General features: G+C 43.1%; 1 protein-coding gene across 4 annotated transcripts in view; it reads right to left on the reverse strand.

Annotated features, from left to right (window-relative positions):
- Window positions 1-16,507, reverse strand: part of PARD3 (par-3 family cell polarity regulator) — a 1,241,096-nt gene that overhangs the window by 479,017 nt on the left and 745,572 nt on the right. For 3 of the 4 annotated variants that reach the window (XM_033931513.1, XM_033931516.1, XM_033931515.1), the window contains exon 18: window positions 6,134-6,178. The exons of the other annotated variant lie outside the window; for it this stretch is intronic. In XM_033931513.1, coding sequence (XP_033787404.1) covers window positions 6,134-6,178 — 45 coding nt within the window. The remainder of the gene's footprint in view (window positions 1-6,133; window positions 6,179-16,507) is intronic. 4 annotated transcript variants of the gene reach the window in all.

The following is a 16,507-nucleotide window of genomic DNA, read 5'->3' on the forward strand; positions in this document are numbered from 1 at the left end:
TTATGTTCTTATCTTGATAATCTTCTTTCCAGTATATAGAGATGCGAGTCTTGACAAGTGGGTTCTTTCCTCAAACCCGCAAGTACTTCAGAAGGCATCATCTACATTACACCTCATCCTTCTGTCACCGGGTGGTGCTCAGCCCTTCAGTTTATACAAAAGCAATAGATAACCCCTAACGGAGGGCACAAGCAACTCGCTAACAATTCAAGTCTTTTCTGTTCTGCAAGAAAAAAGCATTTAAACAAACAAAAGACATATAGCTTAAAATAGGGTGGAACCAAGAAAGCCACCTACTTAAGTAGAACCAGCATTAACATTTATGCAACTCTCGTAATATTCTTCTAAAGATTCCGTGATGGCAATAACGGCCGATTCTTCTTCAAGGAAGACCCAAAGGACAGTAAGGAACTTCATACTGTCTTGGTAGTTCAGAGACAAACATCTGGAGACACCAATATACAGTATGTCCGAGATAAAATGCAGTCTAAGTAACAATCTGACTGGGCTGGCTATCAAGATTCAAGTCTCTACAATGGAAAGAAGATTATCGAGGTAAGAATCTAATCTTTTCTTGCAGTACTAAACAGAAGTGAGTCTTGACACGTAGGATGTACCAAAGCAGTCCCTGAATTGCCTGCTGCGAGCACTGAGGACCCAAAAGTGGAGCTCAGTTGTGCTGCCATGTCCACACAGTAAAACCTTGTTAAAGTATGGTGGACCAAGTAGCTGCCATACAAATCTCCTCAGGTGGAACTGCCCGAGACTCTGCCAAGGACTAGACCACGCTTCTGGTGGAAAGCACTCTTAAATTGATGGGTGAAATGGAAGCTTTCGAGATGTGCTTTCCCTATCTGCTAAGACTGGTTAACACAAAAAGGAGAGCTGAAAGATTAAATTATTTGTCACTTCATCTCTAAGATTGGCAAAACTTCATCCTTTTTCTACCCACCTGAGGCATGGAATGAAGAAAACCAGAATGTCTACTTTACGTGGAATGCTGAGACCAACTTGGCTAGAAAGGAAGGTACAGTGTATTCAGACACGCCCACTTCTGTAAATCTGAAGAACTGCTCTCTGCATGACAGAGCCAAGGCAATAGTCACTAGAAATGACCGTCTTGGTGTAACGAACCTCTTTGATGCTTTCCATAAGTGTTTATACAGGGCTTTACAGAGGATGCGGTCACAACTCTCCCTTAAGATATCTGGTTATAGAAGGAAGAAAAGCCATCCATTCAAGCACTAAACACGAGAGGATTCCTATCTGAACTTTGAGAACACCAACTGCCAGACCTTTTTCAGATTGCTGTGAAGAAACAGGTCTACAGTTATCTGAGCCCTATATGGCTGCATGTTGTGAGTCGCACACCAATGCTGAAAATCCTTCTAAGGCTTAATATAAACTGCAATCGTATCTGGCTTCTTGGATCTTAGAAGGGTAGCTATGTCTATCTCTGAATTACCGTGCTAGGGTTGAGTTTTGCCATATGCCCAAAGCATTCCAGATTCTCAAGGGCAAATGGGCCCTGTGAAAGAAGCCAAAAAGACAAACAGAAGAAACTGCCTTCACACCAGAAAGGGGCACAAAAAAAAACAACGAAGGAGACCAGATGATGCTCAATCCTATTTATTAAACAGACTCGACACGATCGTGTTTCGGCCCAAAAGGGCCTGCCTCAGGAGTCTTTGTACTGAGTAATAAAACCAATGACGTATCAATCCAAATGTCGCAATAAAAACACTGAAAAAGACCAGAAGAATGGCTGACAGCGATTGCAGCAAACACCGGTTTTGGCCAGGTACTAGTGACCTGAATTGGCCACCGTGAGAATGGGCTACTGGGCTTGATGGACCATTGGTCTGACCCAGTAAGGCTGTTCTTATGTTCTTATAAGTAGAGAAGGTGCCTTTATGATGTCCTCTGAATATATTTTATTATATTCTGGTTTTTATCTGAATCATGAGGCTTTCAGCGCTTGAGAGGATCTCAGTAGCCCTGGGGCAGCACTGCCTGGGAGAAGATGCAGACTTGCTGAGCATAAGACTGCAGCTAACAGGGCAACCCATTTAAGGAACCTGTTTAGCCGGCCTGCTTTTTCTTCTGCTGAGCTTAGGGACAGTTCCCCTGGAAACTAGGCTCACCTCTAATTTATCAGGTATTTGATCACAGACTGTTGATCCCATGGTGGTCTGGGATGGGCTTTATTTGGTACCAGCTGCAATTTCTTCACCCCCCCCCTCCCCCATCATGGTGTGTATATTCCAGGGGGCCTTTGGTCTCAACCTGGCTTTGGTCCGACTGGTAGTCTGAAGATTGCAATTTTGTGGACACTTCTCCAGATTCCAGCTGCAGTATGAGCTGCGGCAGGCAAAAGCACCAGTACAGCAGCAGTGCAGCACTGTGAGAAAAGTGTATAGCCCACCATCTGCTTGCATCCCACCATCATAGGATCACATCAATTGCTACTTGTCTTCCTTTTGAAGATGTTTATGAAAATAGATATTTACCTGTTGTCCATTCCTTTTTGAAAGAAAAACTAGGTGCATATGGCATAGATAAGTATACACTTCTCCCTCCGTATCCGTGGATTTGGTTATTCATTTTTTTTTTTTTGCTAAGATTTCCTCTATTTTCTTCTATTTTTCAGCTGTCCGAGCCTCCCGGACCTTACCTGGTGGTCATTTTGATGATGGCTCTGCATGGGGCAGGAGCATAGGAAGATTGCTCCTGTCCAACGTCACCGCTAGACCACCAGGTAAGATCCGGGGAGGCAGGAGGGAGATAGGGGTGGGTCACAGCTGGCCAAAAAACTTATTCACGATTTTTTGCAAATCGTGGGCCGGCTCTGCACCTAACCCCCGCGAATACGGAGGGAGAGCGGTATACAGTCATTATGTCAGACTAAAAAAATGACCCAGACACAATTATCACCGAATCTGCTTTTAATATGGTTGTGGGTTCAAACCCCAGGCTGGCTCTTTGTGATCCTGGGCAGGTTACTTAATCCTCCACTGCCCCAGGTACATTAGATAAGAGTGTGAGCCTACTGGGACAGACAGGGAAAATGCTTGAAGTACTTGTATGTAAACCGCTTTGAGTGTGGTTGTAAAACTACAAAAATATGGTATACAAGTCCCAATCCCCTTCCCTTAATATCTGGAGTAAACTGTAAACCTATTACATAGCTTAATCTGGGCAAAGAAAAATAATTTAAAAATCAAGTATATTTCTACTGTTATGTATTTAAACTACATTTTTAATAATGAAATTAACACACACTGTAAAATATACAGCAGGTAAAAAGCTACATTTAAATTGACCATATTTCTGAAATAAAAGGGATTTTATACCTAATTAACCCTCCCCCCACCCCCACTTTATACAAAAGCACGGAAGAGGTTTTTAGTGCCAGCTGGTGCGCTGAATGCTCTGTGCTGCTCCGATGGTCAGAGCATCGGAACAGCGTAGAGCATTCAGCGCACTGGCTGGTGCTAAAAACCTCTTCCACGGTTTTGTAAAAAAATAAATAAATAAATAAAGGGGGGAGTGGGGTAGTTTAGCTTGTTCCTCACAAACACAGTGTTCTGAGAACCATTCCAGGTCTCCCAAACATTCATTCCTATTAGTTATTGTTTTCTATAGTCCTGCCCCTTCGTCCATAAACACAGAATAGAAATGTTTGTTAAGGAATTCCACTTTATCCTCATCAGCTTCTAAATATTCCTCCCCTACACCCTAGAGCCTCAAAATTTTGTGTTTATAGTTTATGTCTTTAAGAACATTGGCACAAAATGTTCCTAGTGCGCTAAAGAAAAATGCAAGTATTGTGGATCCAAAGACAAGATGTCACGTTTTACTGATAATACCAATTCAAAAAGCAAGTTAAAAGAAAATAAATTGATTTTTATTAGAGCATTAAGCAACCCACGAAGAACTAAGAATATTAGGGCAGTTCGGTAAAGTACATTAATCAGTTAACATGCAAATTAGCATCAATTGTTACTGCACGAATGTAACAGTTACCATATGCTGGTTCATGTATTAATGGCATGCTGTGTTTGGAACAGCAACTGGGCAGATTATAGACAAAACATGGGTGTGAACTGCACATTTCAGTTACTGCATGGTATTTACCGCTTGCTGTCACTTATGCAGTTAAAATGGGTGCACTTACTGCCTCCTTAAGAGAAGGCAAAAAGTCTCAATGTGTGGTAAAGAATTTTCAGTGTAGTAATTGCAAAAAACATGCTAGGTATGTAGAAACTTATTTATTTATTCAATTTTCTATACCGTTCTCCCAAGAGAGCTTAGAACAGTTTACATGAATATATTCAGGTACTCAAGCATTTTCCCCATCTGTCCCGGTGGTCTCATAATCCATCTAACGTACCAGGTAATGGGGGGATTAAGTGACTTGCCCAGGGTCACAAGGAGCAGCGTGGGTTTGAACCCACATCCTCAGGGTGCTTAGGCTGTAGCTTTAATCACTGCCTCACACTCTCTCCTCACGCTTTAGTAAAAATGCCCCATCTTTTACAGGTCTTGTTCTGAAACGCACAGTTTGACTTTTTTTTTTTTTGTAAAGGAAATTCTTAGGTATATGTAAAAACACTTGACATTCAGTTTCAAGAATAAGATAAAAAATTTAGTTACAAGTTCAGGTTTAATGGTGAAATCTTTAAGGTACCACAACCATATCACATTGGCTGTAGCCTAATTAAAATAACATTTCAAAAATCAGAAGCTGCATTATTAATAAGTCATGAAAGCCTGCAATTGTAAAAGATGCATTATTTTAATTGCTTAGAAAAAAGTAATTTAGAAAACTATAATTTCTGAGCTGAATCATATGAAAAGTGGATGTTACATAATTTATTGAATAAATATCTTCTGGACACATTTCCTCTGGACAGATTTGATGCTTGCATGTGTCAGAGGGTACACGTTCGTTTGTTGTAAGTTGATTTTTTTTTTTAATTCACTAGTGAATCTGTGCAATCTAATAATTAATAGCAAAATTCACTTGAAAACCACCTGCCCTATAATCTTATAGCTTGACACATGCCAGTCAGAATTATCTATTCTCTCTAATAGTACTACAGCTAAAATGTTTGTGTACCTTTCCTAGCAGCCACAAAAATCAGGGAGGAATGGAGGGAAGTATAGTACAAAGATTCAAAATATCCCTCCAAAACAAAAGCACCACACAAGCCAAGAAAGCTAGCTTATTACTTAAGCAAAAGAAAAGCCTCAGACAAACGGAGAAGTGTGCCCACACTCTTCCACCCAAGCATCATAGGCAAAAAAAACTTTTGCACAAGTTTAAAGTTAGCAGGTGGGAGCAAAAAAATAGCTGAGAATGATTAATGGTAAAAACCACTGAACACAACAGGCCAGGCCGACGATCATTTCATGGCCGGCAACCACTGCTTCAGGGCCTTAACGCCAAATCCAGGCTTTCAGTATGCAGATCCTAACTTTGTACCTTTCCTAGCAGTACATTCCCAAAATGTGATACTTAGGATATACTGAACAGCATTTGACTAACCAGTAATGTAAAAATATTGGTTCAACAAAATAGCTTCTATTACAAAATTAGTTGTGCACTATCTATATAGCCCAAATTTTCATAGCCTAATAGAAGTTCAAGTTCCCGTCAAAATAAGGGAGGTTATATTATCTACAGGGTTACTGTTAAGTCAGATTATTTTAGCACAAGGTCTCATTGCATTTAATGAGAATCCTGTGCTAAAATAATCTAACTTAACAGTAGCCCACTTTGATAACTTTCCCCCTAAACGTTGCAAAAAGAAGGACTGCATACTTTTTGCTTTTAAAATAAGGTGATAGTACACCATGAAGCACATACAACCAAAATGATTTATAATTTTATATCTAAAGTTTTCCAGTCATATACAGATAACTCAGATTCTTCTACCTCTACACCAACTATTTGTGGTTTTATATAGTTTGATCATTCATAATAGTGAAGAGAATAATAACAAATATATATAGCCATGCAAGAATTAGCATATTCATATTCTCATGCAATTTGATTGGCAGTTCTGTAACTGTGGTAAGCTGCTTTCACCAAAGTTGCTATGGAAACAGCATTACTGTCAATTCTTACCTGCATTCTGGTCAGCCATTGAACTGAGCTTAGTCTCATCAGCTACTGTTAAAAGGTAAATGTATAACGATTAGGCCGATTAGTGCCCACATTCCACATGCATCAAAACATTCTTATTTTATTTTTTTTGTAAGTAGGAGGGAGTCTGCAATTTCATACCATGCATATAATTATCAACATTAAAGCATTCTTGACAAAACTATGGCAGCATACTGGTAACTTTCATGCACTTCTGCCAGACAAGTCAAATCTCAGGCATGTATGTTATGTGTTAGCATCTCACGATAGCCAAGGCAAATCATAACCAGATTTATCTGTACTTTTAAGTTATTAGCTTCAATTAAAATATTCACAAGCATTATTATAGCTTCAGAGCATCATTAGCTTCAGAGCTTGAATTTCAATGCATGATTCCAATAACTGGAAAAGGAAGCATTAACATAGTTTTGTCATTCCTGATATGTGTGTGAATTGTGAAACTTTGAAAACCACTTGTCTCCTTTATTTCCTGTAGATATTTTCCCTGTTGTTCAGTGCCCAATTCTTAACACCATAGCTGTAATTATCACCCTTTGCTTTCCTACAATCTTCATTAAAATTATACTCTAGAAATATCAAGAGGTATCACATATAAATGACGATTGGTCTAATTCATATTGTGTGTAATTAAAATTGGCAAAATAACGAAAAATTGCCTCGAAAACTATATCTTGCCTTCCCTCTTTGACAGGAGCTCTAGCAGACTCTGAGAGCGGGGCCCTGACTTCATGCATCGTGGTTTCTCCAGAGAGGCTGGCTGCCACTGATTTGGCTCTGCCTCTGGGCCATTTTGGTCTTTTTGTTTGTGCTATATCAGCATTGATTATATAGATCAGGGCTGCCCAAGTCCAGTCCTCGAGATCTACTGGCAAGCCAGGTTTTCAGGATATCCACAATGAATATGCATGAGAGAGAGATTTGCATACCAAGAAGGCAGTGCAGGCAAATTTCTCTCATGCATATTCATTGTGGATATCCTGAAAACCTGGCCTGCCAGTAGATCTCGAGGAAAGGACTTGGGCAGCCCTGATATAGATCTAATAGACCCTTGACGCAGGCAGACACGCCGAAACATGGCCCGTATCTGGTCTTTTTCAATGAAACATACGATGATCACCATCATCTGCAGGCCCATTGTGTTTTAATATTAGCACAGGTTCAGCGAGAGCTCATTCAAAAGCGAAGGTTCTAGACTAAAAAAAAACACCTAACTTTGTTGAGATGGGGGATTAGGTCAACGAGTTTGTTGTCTGGATGGGAATATCTGGAAGTAGGAGGAAAGCAGTGGGTAAAACTGAAAGCAGTTATTGTAAGGGTAACAAACCATTTTGTAAGGAAAGTAAGTAAAAGTAAGAGGAAAAGAAGGCTGCTTTGGTTCTCAAAAGTAGTAGCTGAGAAGGTAAGGAAAAAGAGGTTAGCTTTCATAACTACCAAAAATAGAAAAAGAAGGAGAGAGGCAAAAATATTTGGAACGTTTAAGAGAGGCTGGTCAAATAGTCAGGAATTCAAAGACACATATGGAAAAAAAACATAGCTGACATGACAAAATAGGGGGACAAGACATTTTTTTTTTAATATGTTAGTAATAGGAGGAAATGCAAAAGTGGCATCATGAGATTCAAAGGTGAAGGGAAGGAATATGGCTGAAGGATGTGTGGCTGTGCTGTGGTTGTGGGGAGGATTGTTATGAATTTTGATGATGACTGCTGTCAACTGCCCTGTGTTTTATGTTTTTTAGATTGTATTTTGTGTAGTTTTATGTTTGTAAGGATATTTACTATGTTTGTTTACTTGTGCTTTGTTTTGTATAAGGCAAATAATTAATAAACAAAATACATACATACATGTAGACGCTAATAAAGACAAATATTTCTGTTCTGTGATCACAGCTAGTGCGCAAGGTGCAGGACCGCATAAGACAAACACAAATGGGGATGGAGGTGTGGTAGACCCTGAACAATTTTCAGAGGACTGTGTTCATGAAGAGCTACCTAAACTGGAGGTGGACAAAACAAAGGGGCCAGATCCTGTACACCCAAGGATACTGAAGGAACTTAAGGAAGTTCTGACAACTCCACCAGCTGATCTTTCAATGCTTCTCTAGAGTCAGGAGTGGTAATGGAGGACTGGAAAAAGGGTGGTTGTGGTCCCTCTCACAAAAGTGGAAGTAAGAAAGAGGTATGGGAACTACAGGCCATAAGTCTGACTTCTGTGGTAACTAAATTAATAGAAACATTTTTAAATAGTGAATAGTGAAGTTTCTGGAATCCAATGAATTACAGGACCCGAGGCAACATGGATTCACTAGAGGCAGGTTTTGTCAGACAAATCTGATCAATTTCTTTGATTGGGTGACCAGAGAATTGAATAGCGGAAGAGCGCTAGATAAAGTGTATTTAAATTTTAGCAAAGCCTTTGACAGTGTTGCACACAAGGCATCTAATACATAAACTGGAATGCCCTCATATATGGGCCCCAAAGTGACAGACTAGGTTGAATGGAAGATGACAGAGAGTAGCAGTCAATGGAGATCGCTCTGAGGAAAGGGATGCTATCAATGATGTGCCTCAAAGTTCAGTTCTTGAGCCTCTTATTTTTAACATTTTTGTAAGCGATATTGCTGAACAGCTGTCTATCAAGATTTGTCTCTTTGCAGATGATACAAAAATCTGCAATAGATACCTCCGATGGTGTGGATCACATGAGGAAAGACCTAGTGAAACTTGAAGAATGGTCTGAAATTTGGCAGCTAAAATTTAATAATGCTAAGAAATGCAAGGACATGCATTTGGGCTGCAAAAGCCCAAGTGAACGGTACAGTTTAGGGAGTGAAGAACTTTGTGCACAAAGAGGAACGAGACTTGGGTACAACAGTATGTGATGATTTTAAGGTGGCCAAACAGGTTGAAAATGTGATTGCAAAAGCTAGAAGGATGCTTGGGTGCATAGGGAAAGGAACGGCCAGTAGGAAAAGGAGGCATAAGACTTGTATAAGACTCTTGTGAGACCTCATTTAGAATTTTATGTACAATTCTAAAGATCGCACTTTCAAAAAGATATAAACAGGATAGAGTTGATCCAGAGGAAGGGCTACTAAAATGGACAGTGGTCTTCATCATAAGGCACATGGGGACAGACTTAAAGATCTCAATATGTATTCTTTAGAGGAGAGGAAGAAGAATGGAGATATGATAGAGACGTTTAAATATCTATGTGGCATCAGTGGCATAGTAGGAGATGAACCGCCCTGGGCACTGTCTTGGTGGGGGTGCCGACACCTATACTCCTCTCTGTCCCATAGTCCTTCTCCACCATTTGCGTGCCTTACCTTCCCCCCCCCCCATGTCTCTAACTCTTCGCTAGCACAAGCAGAAGCACCAACTTGCTGCTCATGTTGGCCTTGGCTCTCCCTCTGAAGTTACTTCCTGGTCACGGGACCAGGAAGTGATAGAGGGACAGCCGAGGGTGGCTTGGGAAGCAGGTTAGAGATGCTGCCTGTACCAACAAAGTTAAAGAGGTACAGGGCATGGGAAGGGGTGCCCATGTGTGCGACGGGGAAGGAGTGGAGGGCACCATCACCACAGGTGCCTCCCACCCTCACTATGCTACGGACTCCACCTAACCAGAAGAGGTAGAAACGTATTTGGACATCGATTGGCCCGCCTACTCCATAGGGCTTTAAACTAGGTAAGTTGGGGGAGGGTACATACTTATATCCCAAAGCAGTAAGAAACCACCCTGAGGAGGCAAGTCGCACTCACACTACCAAGTCTAAGGTAAGTACCAATGATATCCACAATAATTCAGGGAGAAATATCACTGATAATTTAGGAGCCACACTAGCTCATAAAGGAATCTCTTCACAGATATGGAGGGCTATGTATGTTAATGCACACAGCTTGGGCAATAAAATTCTAGCATTAGAGACTGAGATAACAAACGCCGATCTTGACGTGATAGCGATATCCGAAACCTGGTTCACGGAATCGCATGGGTGGGATATGGTTATACCAGGGTACAACCTACTTCGTTGCGACCGAGAGGGTAAATTGGGAGGAGGAGTAGTGCTATACACTAAGGAAAGCATCAAAATCACCAGAATCATAGATGTTAGATACACCGGGGAATCCCTCTGGGTGAACCTGGCCAGAGGGGAATGAAAAAATGCCTATACCTTGGGGTGATATATAGACCTCCCAGGCAACAGGAGGACCAAAGACATGGAATTAATCGAGGACATAGAGAATATCACACTGCGCGGGGACACAGTAATGCTAGGAGACTTCAACATGCCAGATGCATATTGGAACACACTCTCCGCGACTACGGGTAGCAGTCAAAAGAATATTAACCTCCATAAAGGGTGCACGTCTCAAGCAATTGTATTGGAGCCCACCAGGGACCAGGCGTTCCTAGAACCTAGTTTTTCACCAACAGAGATAGCGTCATGAAGTCTCAGTAGGTAGACACACTGGGCCTCCAGCGACCATAATATGGTATGGCTCAACCTCAAGAAGGTTTCCCTAAGACAAACACAGCAACAAGGGTTCTCAACTTTAGAGACACAGACTTCAACCCGCATGGGAGATTTTGTCCATACAGGAGCTACATAAACAAGCAATATCTGACAATGTGGAGGATTATGTGGTCGTCTCTGAATGTCCATCCTACACGAAGCAACAGACCGATACATAAAGGCAGTAAGTAAACGCAGGAGAAACAAAAGACCCCAATGGTTCAGTAAAGAAATTTCAGACCTAGTTAAACAGAAAAAAGACGCATTTATCACCTACAAACATTTTAGGCAGAGAGGGGGCGAAAGAGGACTAATCTAGACAGATCTAAAGCTGTCAAAACAGCAGTTCAGAGAAGCCAAACTCCGAATGGAGGAAGAGCTAGCACGGAAAAATTAAGAAAGGGGATAAATCTTTCTTCAGCTATATTAGTGACAGGAAAAGAAACAAAGATGGGATAGTACGCCTGAAGCAATCGGACGGTAACTTTGCGGAATCAGATTCTGAAGAAGGCAAGAACTACTAAACAAATACTTCTGTTCAGTGTTCACCCCGCAAAGCGCCGGGAGCTGGTCCACAGCTGCAGACGGGAGATAACCAGAAAGATCCGTTTCAAGATTTCAAATATACGCCCAGTAGCGTCAGTGCCCGACAACATGATGCACGACCTACTCCTACTGGAGCGATGGTCTAGGACATGGCAACTCAACTTCAATGCCAAAAAATGCAAAGTTATGCACCTGGGCAGCCAGAATCCATGCAAGTCTTATACCCTTAATGGCGAGATCCTAGCAAAAACGGTAGCAGAACGAGACTTGGGGGTAATCGTCAGTGAGGACATGAAGTCTGCCAATCAAGTGGAGCAGGCTTCGTCCAAGACAAGACAAATCATGGGCTGCATACGAAGGGGTTTCGTCAGTCGTAAGGCGGAAGTCATTATGCCATTGTATAGATCCATGGTGAGGCCCCACCTGGAATACTGTGTGCAATTCTGGAGGCCGCATTATCGCAAGGATGTGCTGAGACTGGAGTCGGTGCAAAGAATGGCCACCCGGATGGTCTCGGGACTCAAGGGTCTACCATACGAAAAACGGCTTGACAAATTACAGCTATACTCGCTCGAGGAGCGCAGAGAGAGGGGGGACATGATCGAGACGTTCAAGTATCTTACGGGCCGCATCGAGGCGGAGGAAGATATCTTCTTTTTCAAGGGTCCCACGACAACAAGAGGGCATCCGTTGAAAATCAGGGGCGGGAAACTACGAGGTGACACCAGGAAATTCTTTTTCACTGAAAGAGTGGTTGATCGCTGGAATAGTCTTCCAGTACAGGTGATTGAGGCCAGCAGCATGCCTGATTTTAAGGCCAAATGGGATCGGCACATGGGATCTCTTCACAGGGCAAAGGTAGGGGAGGGACATTAAGGTGGGCAGACTAGATGGGCCGTGGGCCCTTATCTGCAGTCTATTTCTATGTTTCTATGTTTCTATGAACTATCAAGATTCAAAGTAAACAAAGCCATGGGACCGGATAACCTACACCCCAGAATGCTCAGGGAGTTAAGGGAAGTCCTGGCAGAACCATTATCTGTTCTTTTCAATCTTTCCCTAAGCACAGGAAGGGTCCCCTTGGACTGGAAAACCGCCAACGTAATCCCACTCCACAAAAAGGGCTGCAGGACAGAGACAGCAAACTACAGACCAGTGAGTCTCACGTCTATAGTGTGTAAACTCATGGAAACACTGATCAAACAGAATCTTGACACAATCCTAGACGAAGAAAAACTGCGTGATCCACACCAACACGGGTTCACCCAGGGTAGATCCTGCGAATCTAATCTGATTAGCTTTTTTGACTGGGCTACTAGACAACTGGATCCCGGAGAGTCACTGGACGTGGTATATTTGGACTTCAGCAAAGCATTTGATAGCGTCCCTCATCGAAGATTACTGAACAAGCTGAAATCGATAGGATTAGGAGAAACTCTAACTACATGGGTTGGGGATTGGCTGAGCGGTAGACTTCAGAAGGTGGTGGTGAACAGTACCCCATCCGAAGCATCGGACGTGATCAGTGGAGTGCCGCAGGGCTCGGTCCTGGGCCCGATTCTATTTAACTTATTCATAAGATATATGACGCAAGGATTTAGAGGAAGGGTATCACTGTTCGCCGACGACGCCAAACTTTGCAACATAGTAGGCAGAAGCTTATTACCTGATAATATGACACACGACCTACTGCTGCTGGAACAATGGTCAACTACTTGGCAGCTAGGCTTCAATGCTAAAAAATGCAAGATAATGCACCTGGATAAGAGAAACCCGCGTAGAACTTATGAACTAAATGGTGAGACCTTGGTTAGGACCACGGCGGAACGCGACCTAGGGGTGATCATTAGTGAGGACATGAAGGTTGCCAATCAAGTGGAGAAGGCTTCCTCCAGGGCAAGACAAATGATGGGGTGTATCCGCAGAGGTTTCATCAGCAGGAGACCTGAAGTTATGATGCCGTTGTACAGAGTCATGGTGAGGCCTCACTTGGAGTACTGTGTTCAGTTTTGGAGACCACACTACCGAAAGGACGTGCTGAGGATCGAGTCGGTTCAGCGAACGGCCACCAGGATGGTCTTGGGGCTCAAGGATCTCACGTATGAAGAAAGATTTAAAAAATTGCGGCTGTACTCACTTGAGGAAAGAAGAGAACGGGGAGATATGATTGAAACATATAAGTACATCACGGGACGCATCGAGTCAGAAGATGATATCTTCTGGCTCATGGGACCCTCGACCACCAGAGGGCATCCGCTGAAGATCAGGGGAGGGAAGTTTCATGGCGACTCCAGGAAGTACTTCTTCACCGAAAGAGTAGTGGATCATTGGAACAGACTCCCACGCCAGGTGATAAAGGCCAGCAGCGTGACGGATTTTAAGAGAAAATGGGATACTCACGTGGGATCTTTAAGGGAGTAAATTCAGGGGAGGGGATACTTGGAATGGGCAGACTTGGTGGGCTATAGCCCTTTTCTGCTGCTTTTTTCTATGTTTCTATGTTTCTATGAAGTGAGTCTCTTTCAATTGAATGGAAACTCTGGAATAAGGGGACATAGGATGAAGATGAAAGAGGATAGATTCAGAAGTAATCTCAGAAAAGACTTTTTCACGGAAAGGGTGGTGAATGCTTAGAACAGCCTCCTGGTGGAGGAGACAAAAAGTATATCTGAATTTAAGAAAGCTTGGGGCATGTACATTGGATCTTTAAGGGAGAAGAGGGGATAGTAGATGGCATGATTAGGCAGACGAGATAGACTATATGATCTTCATTTTTTTATGCCCATTCACCGCTCATGACACCCCCTATCACAAAAAGCACTTCACATGTGAATTACCAAATGGTAATTGCTATAATGCTGCAAAGACTCTTAGCACTGTTGTGGGCTAGCAGTTACCATGCAATAAACAAGTTAAGTCCTTAAAACAGTTTAGTAAAAGGGCCTTTAAATTTCCTAAATTTGCTATAACTCACTTTAATAGGTGAATAGTGATACACTACAGAGCATAATCAAAACTTTAAAACATCCAAAAACCTGCCTAAGTCAGCACTTGGATGTCCTAACAATAGGGATGTCCAAGTGCCGATCATCAAAACTAACTTTCTGAATGTGCAGCAACACTTCTAAAATGTTATGCGGCCAGAACTCAAAGGGGCATGTTGGGAGATGTGCTATGGGTGGGAATTGTGTGAGTGTACTGCAGCAATAATCAAAGCTTTCCTAGCGGGAACATAGACACTGGCAGTTAGATCTGTTTTAGTTGCATCTAAATACCCCAAAGCTGCTCAAACTGACCAGATGACTACTGGAGGGATTAAGGCATGATCCCCCCTTACTCCCCCAATGATCACTGACCTTCTCCCACCACCCAGAGATGGGAGAAAAAACAGTATATTGAGGGTTTGCCATCAGCTGATCGTGGTAGAGGAATCCCCATCAGCTGAGTCGGTTTCGGGGATTCTTGCTGGCTCAGTTGATGGGGATTCATCCTGCCAGGATCAGCTAAGCTGCGAAGCCCTACACCCCTCCCCACATCCTCTAACATCATCCAAGACTACATAAGCTGTGCCTTTGCTGGGTCAGACCAGAGGTCCATCATGCCCAGCAGCCCGCTCACGCGGCGGCCCATCAGGTCCAGGACATGCATATTAATCCTCTATCTATACCCTTCAATCCCCTTTTCCTTCAGGAAAACATCTAATCCTTTCTTGAAACCCAATACCGTACTCTGTCTTACCACACCCTCTGGAAGCGCATTCCAGGTGTCCACCACCCTTTGGGTGAAGAAGAACTTCCTAGCATTGGTTCTGAATCTGTCTCCTTTTAATTTATCCAAATGCCCTCTCGTTCTTGTAGTCTTCGAAGCTTTGAAGAATCTGTCCCTCTCCACTTTCTCTATGCCCTTCATTATCTTGTAAGTCTCTATCATGTCTCCTCTAAGCCTCCGCTTTTCCAGGAAAAAGAGCCCCAGTTTCTCCAATCTTTCAGCATAGGAAAGGTTTTCCATACCTTTTATCAATCTCATCGCTCTTTTCTGAACCCTCTCAAGTATTGCCATGTCCTTCTTAAGGTACGGCAACCAGTATTGGATACAATACTCCAGATGCGGGTACACCATCGCCTGATACAACGGCAAGATAACTTCCTTCGTTCTGGTTGTAATACTTTTCTTGATAATACCTTGATGGTGGAAGCTATGATCAAGGACAGCATTTGCGAGCACATTGAGGGAAATGGCCTACTGAGAAAAAGCCAGCACGGATTCTGTAAGGGAAGGTCGTGCTTAACGAACCTTCTGTACTTCTTTGAGGAAATAAGCAGTCGGGTGGACAATGGGGAACCCGTCGACATCATTTACCTCGATTTCCAAAAGGCTTTCGACAAGGTTCCACATGAAAGGCTGCTTAGGAAGCTATGGAGCCACGGGGTGAGAGGGGATGTGCACAGATGGATCGAGCACTGGTTGTCGGGTAGACTGCAGAGGGTCGGAGTAAAGGGCCAATTTTCTGACTGGCAGGGAGTCACGAGCGGTGTGCCACAGGGATCAGTGCTGGGGCCGTTACTCTTCAACATATTTATCAATGACCTGGAAAAGGAGGCAAAGTGCGAGGTTATAAAATTTGCAGACGACACCAAACTGTGCGGCAGAGTTAGCTCCAGGGAAGAGTGTGAGGACCTGCAAAGGGACCTAGACAGGCTGGAAGACTGGGCAAACAAATGGCAAATGCGCTTTAACGTAAAAAAATGCAAGGTCATGCATATAGGGAAAAAGAACCCGTTGTTCAACTACAAAATGGGGGGGGCATTGTTAGGAGAAAGCAGTCTTGAGAGAGACTTGGGTGTACTGGTGGATGCATCACTGAAGCCATCTGCACAGTGCGCAGCGGCCTCGAAAAAAGCCAACAGGATGCTGGGCATCATAAAGAGGGGCATAACAACCAGGACGCGGGAAGTCATCATGCCATTGTATCGATCGATGGTGCGTCCTCATCTGGAATACTGCGTTCAGTATTGGTCGCCGTACCTCAAGAAAGACATGGCGGTACTTGAGAGAGTCCAAAGGAGAGCAACGAAACTGGTAAGAGGGCTGGAACACTGCCCATACGCCGAGAGGTTGGACAGGCTGGGGCTCTTCTCTCTGGAAAAAAGGAGGCTCAGGGGTGATATGATAGAGACCTTCAAGATCATGAGGGGCATGGAGAGGGTGGATAGGGACAAATTCTTCAGGCTGAAGGGGACAACAGGTACGAGGGGACATTCGGAGAAACTGAA

This window comes from Geotrypetes seraphini, chromosome 2, assembly GCF_902459505.1.
Source record: "Geotrypetes seraphini chromosome 2, aGeoSer1.1, whole genome shotgun sequence".
Lineage (NCBI taxonomy): Eukaryota > Metazoa > Chordata > Amphibia > Gymnophiona > Dermophiidae > Geotrypetes > Geotrypetes seraphini.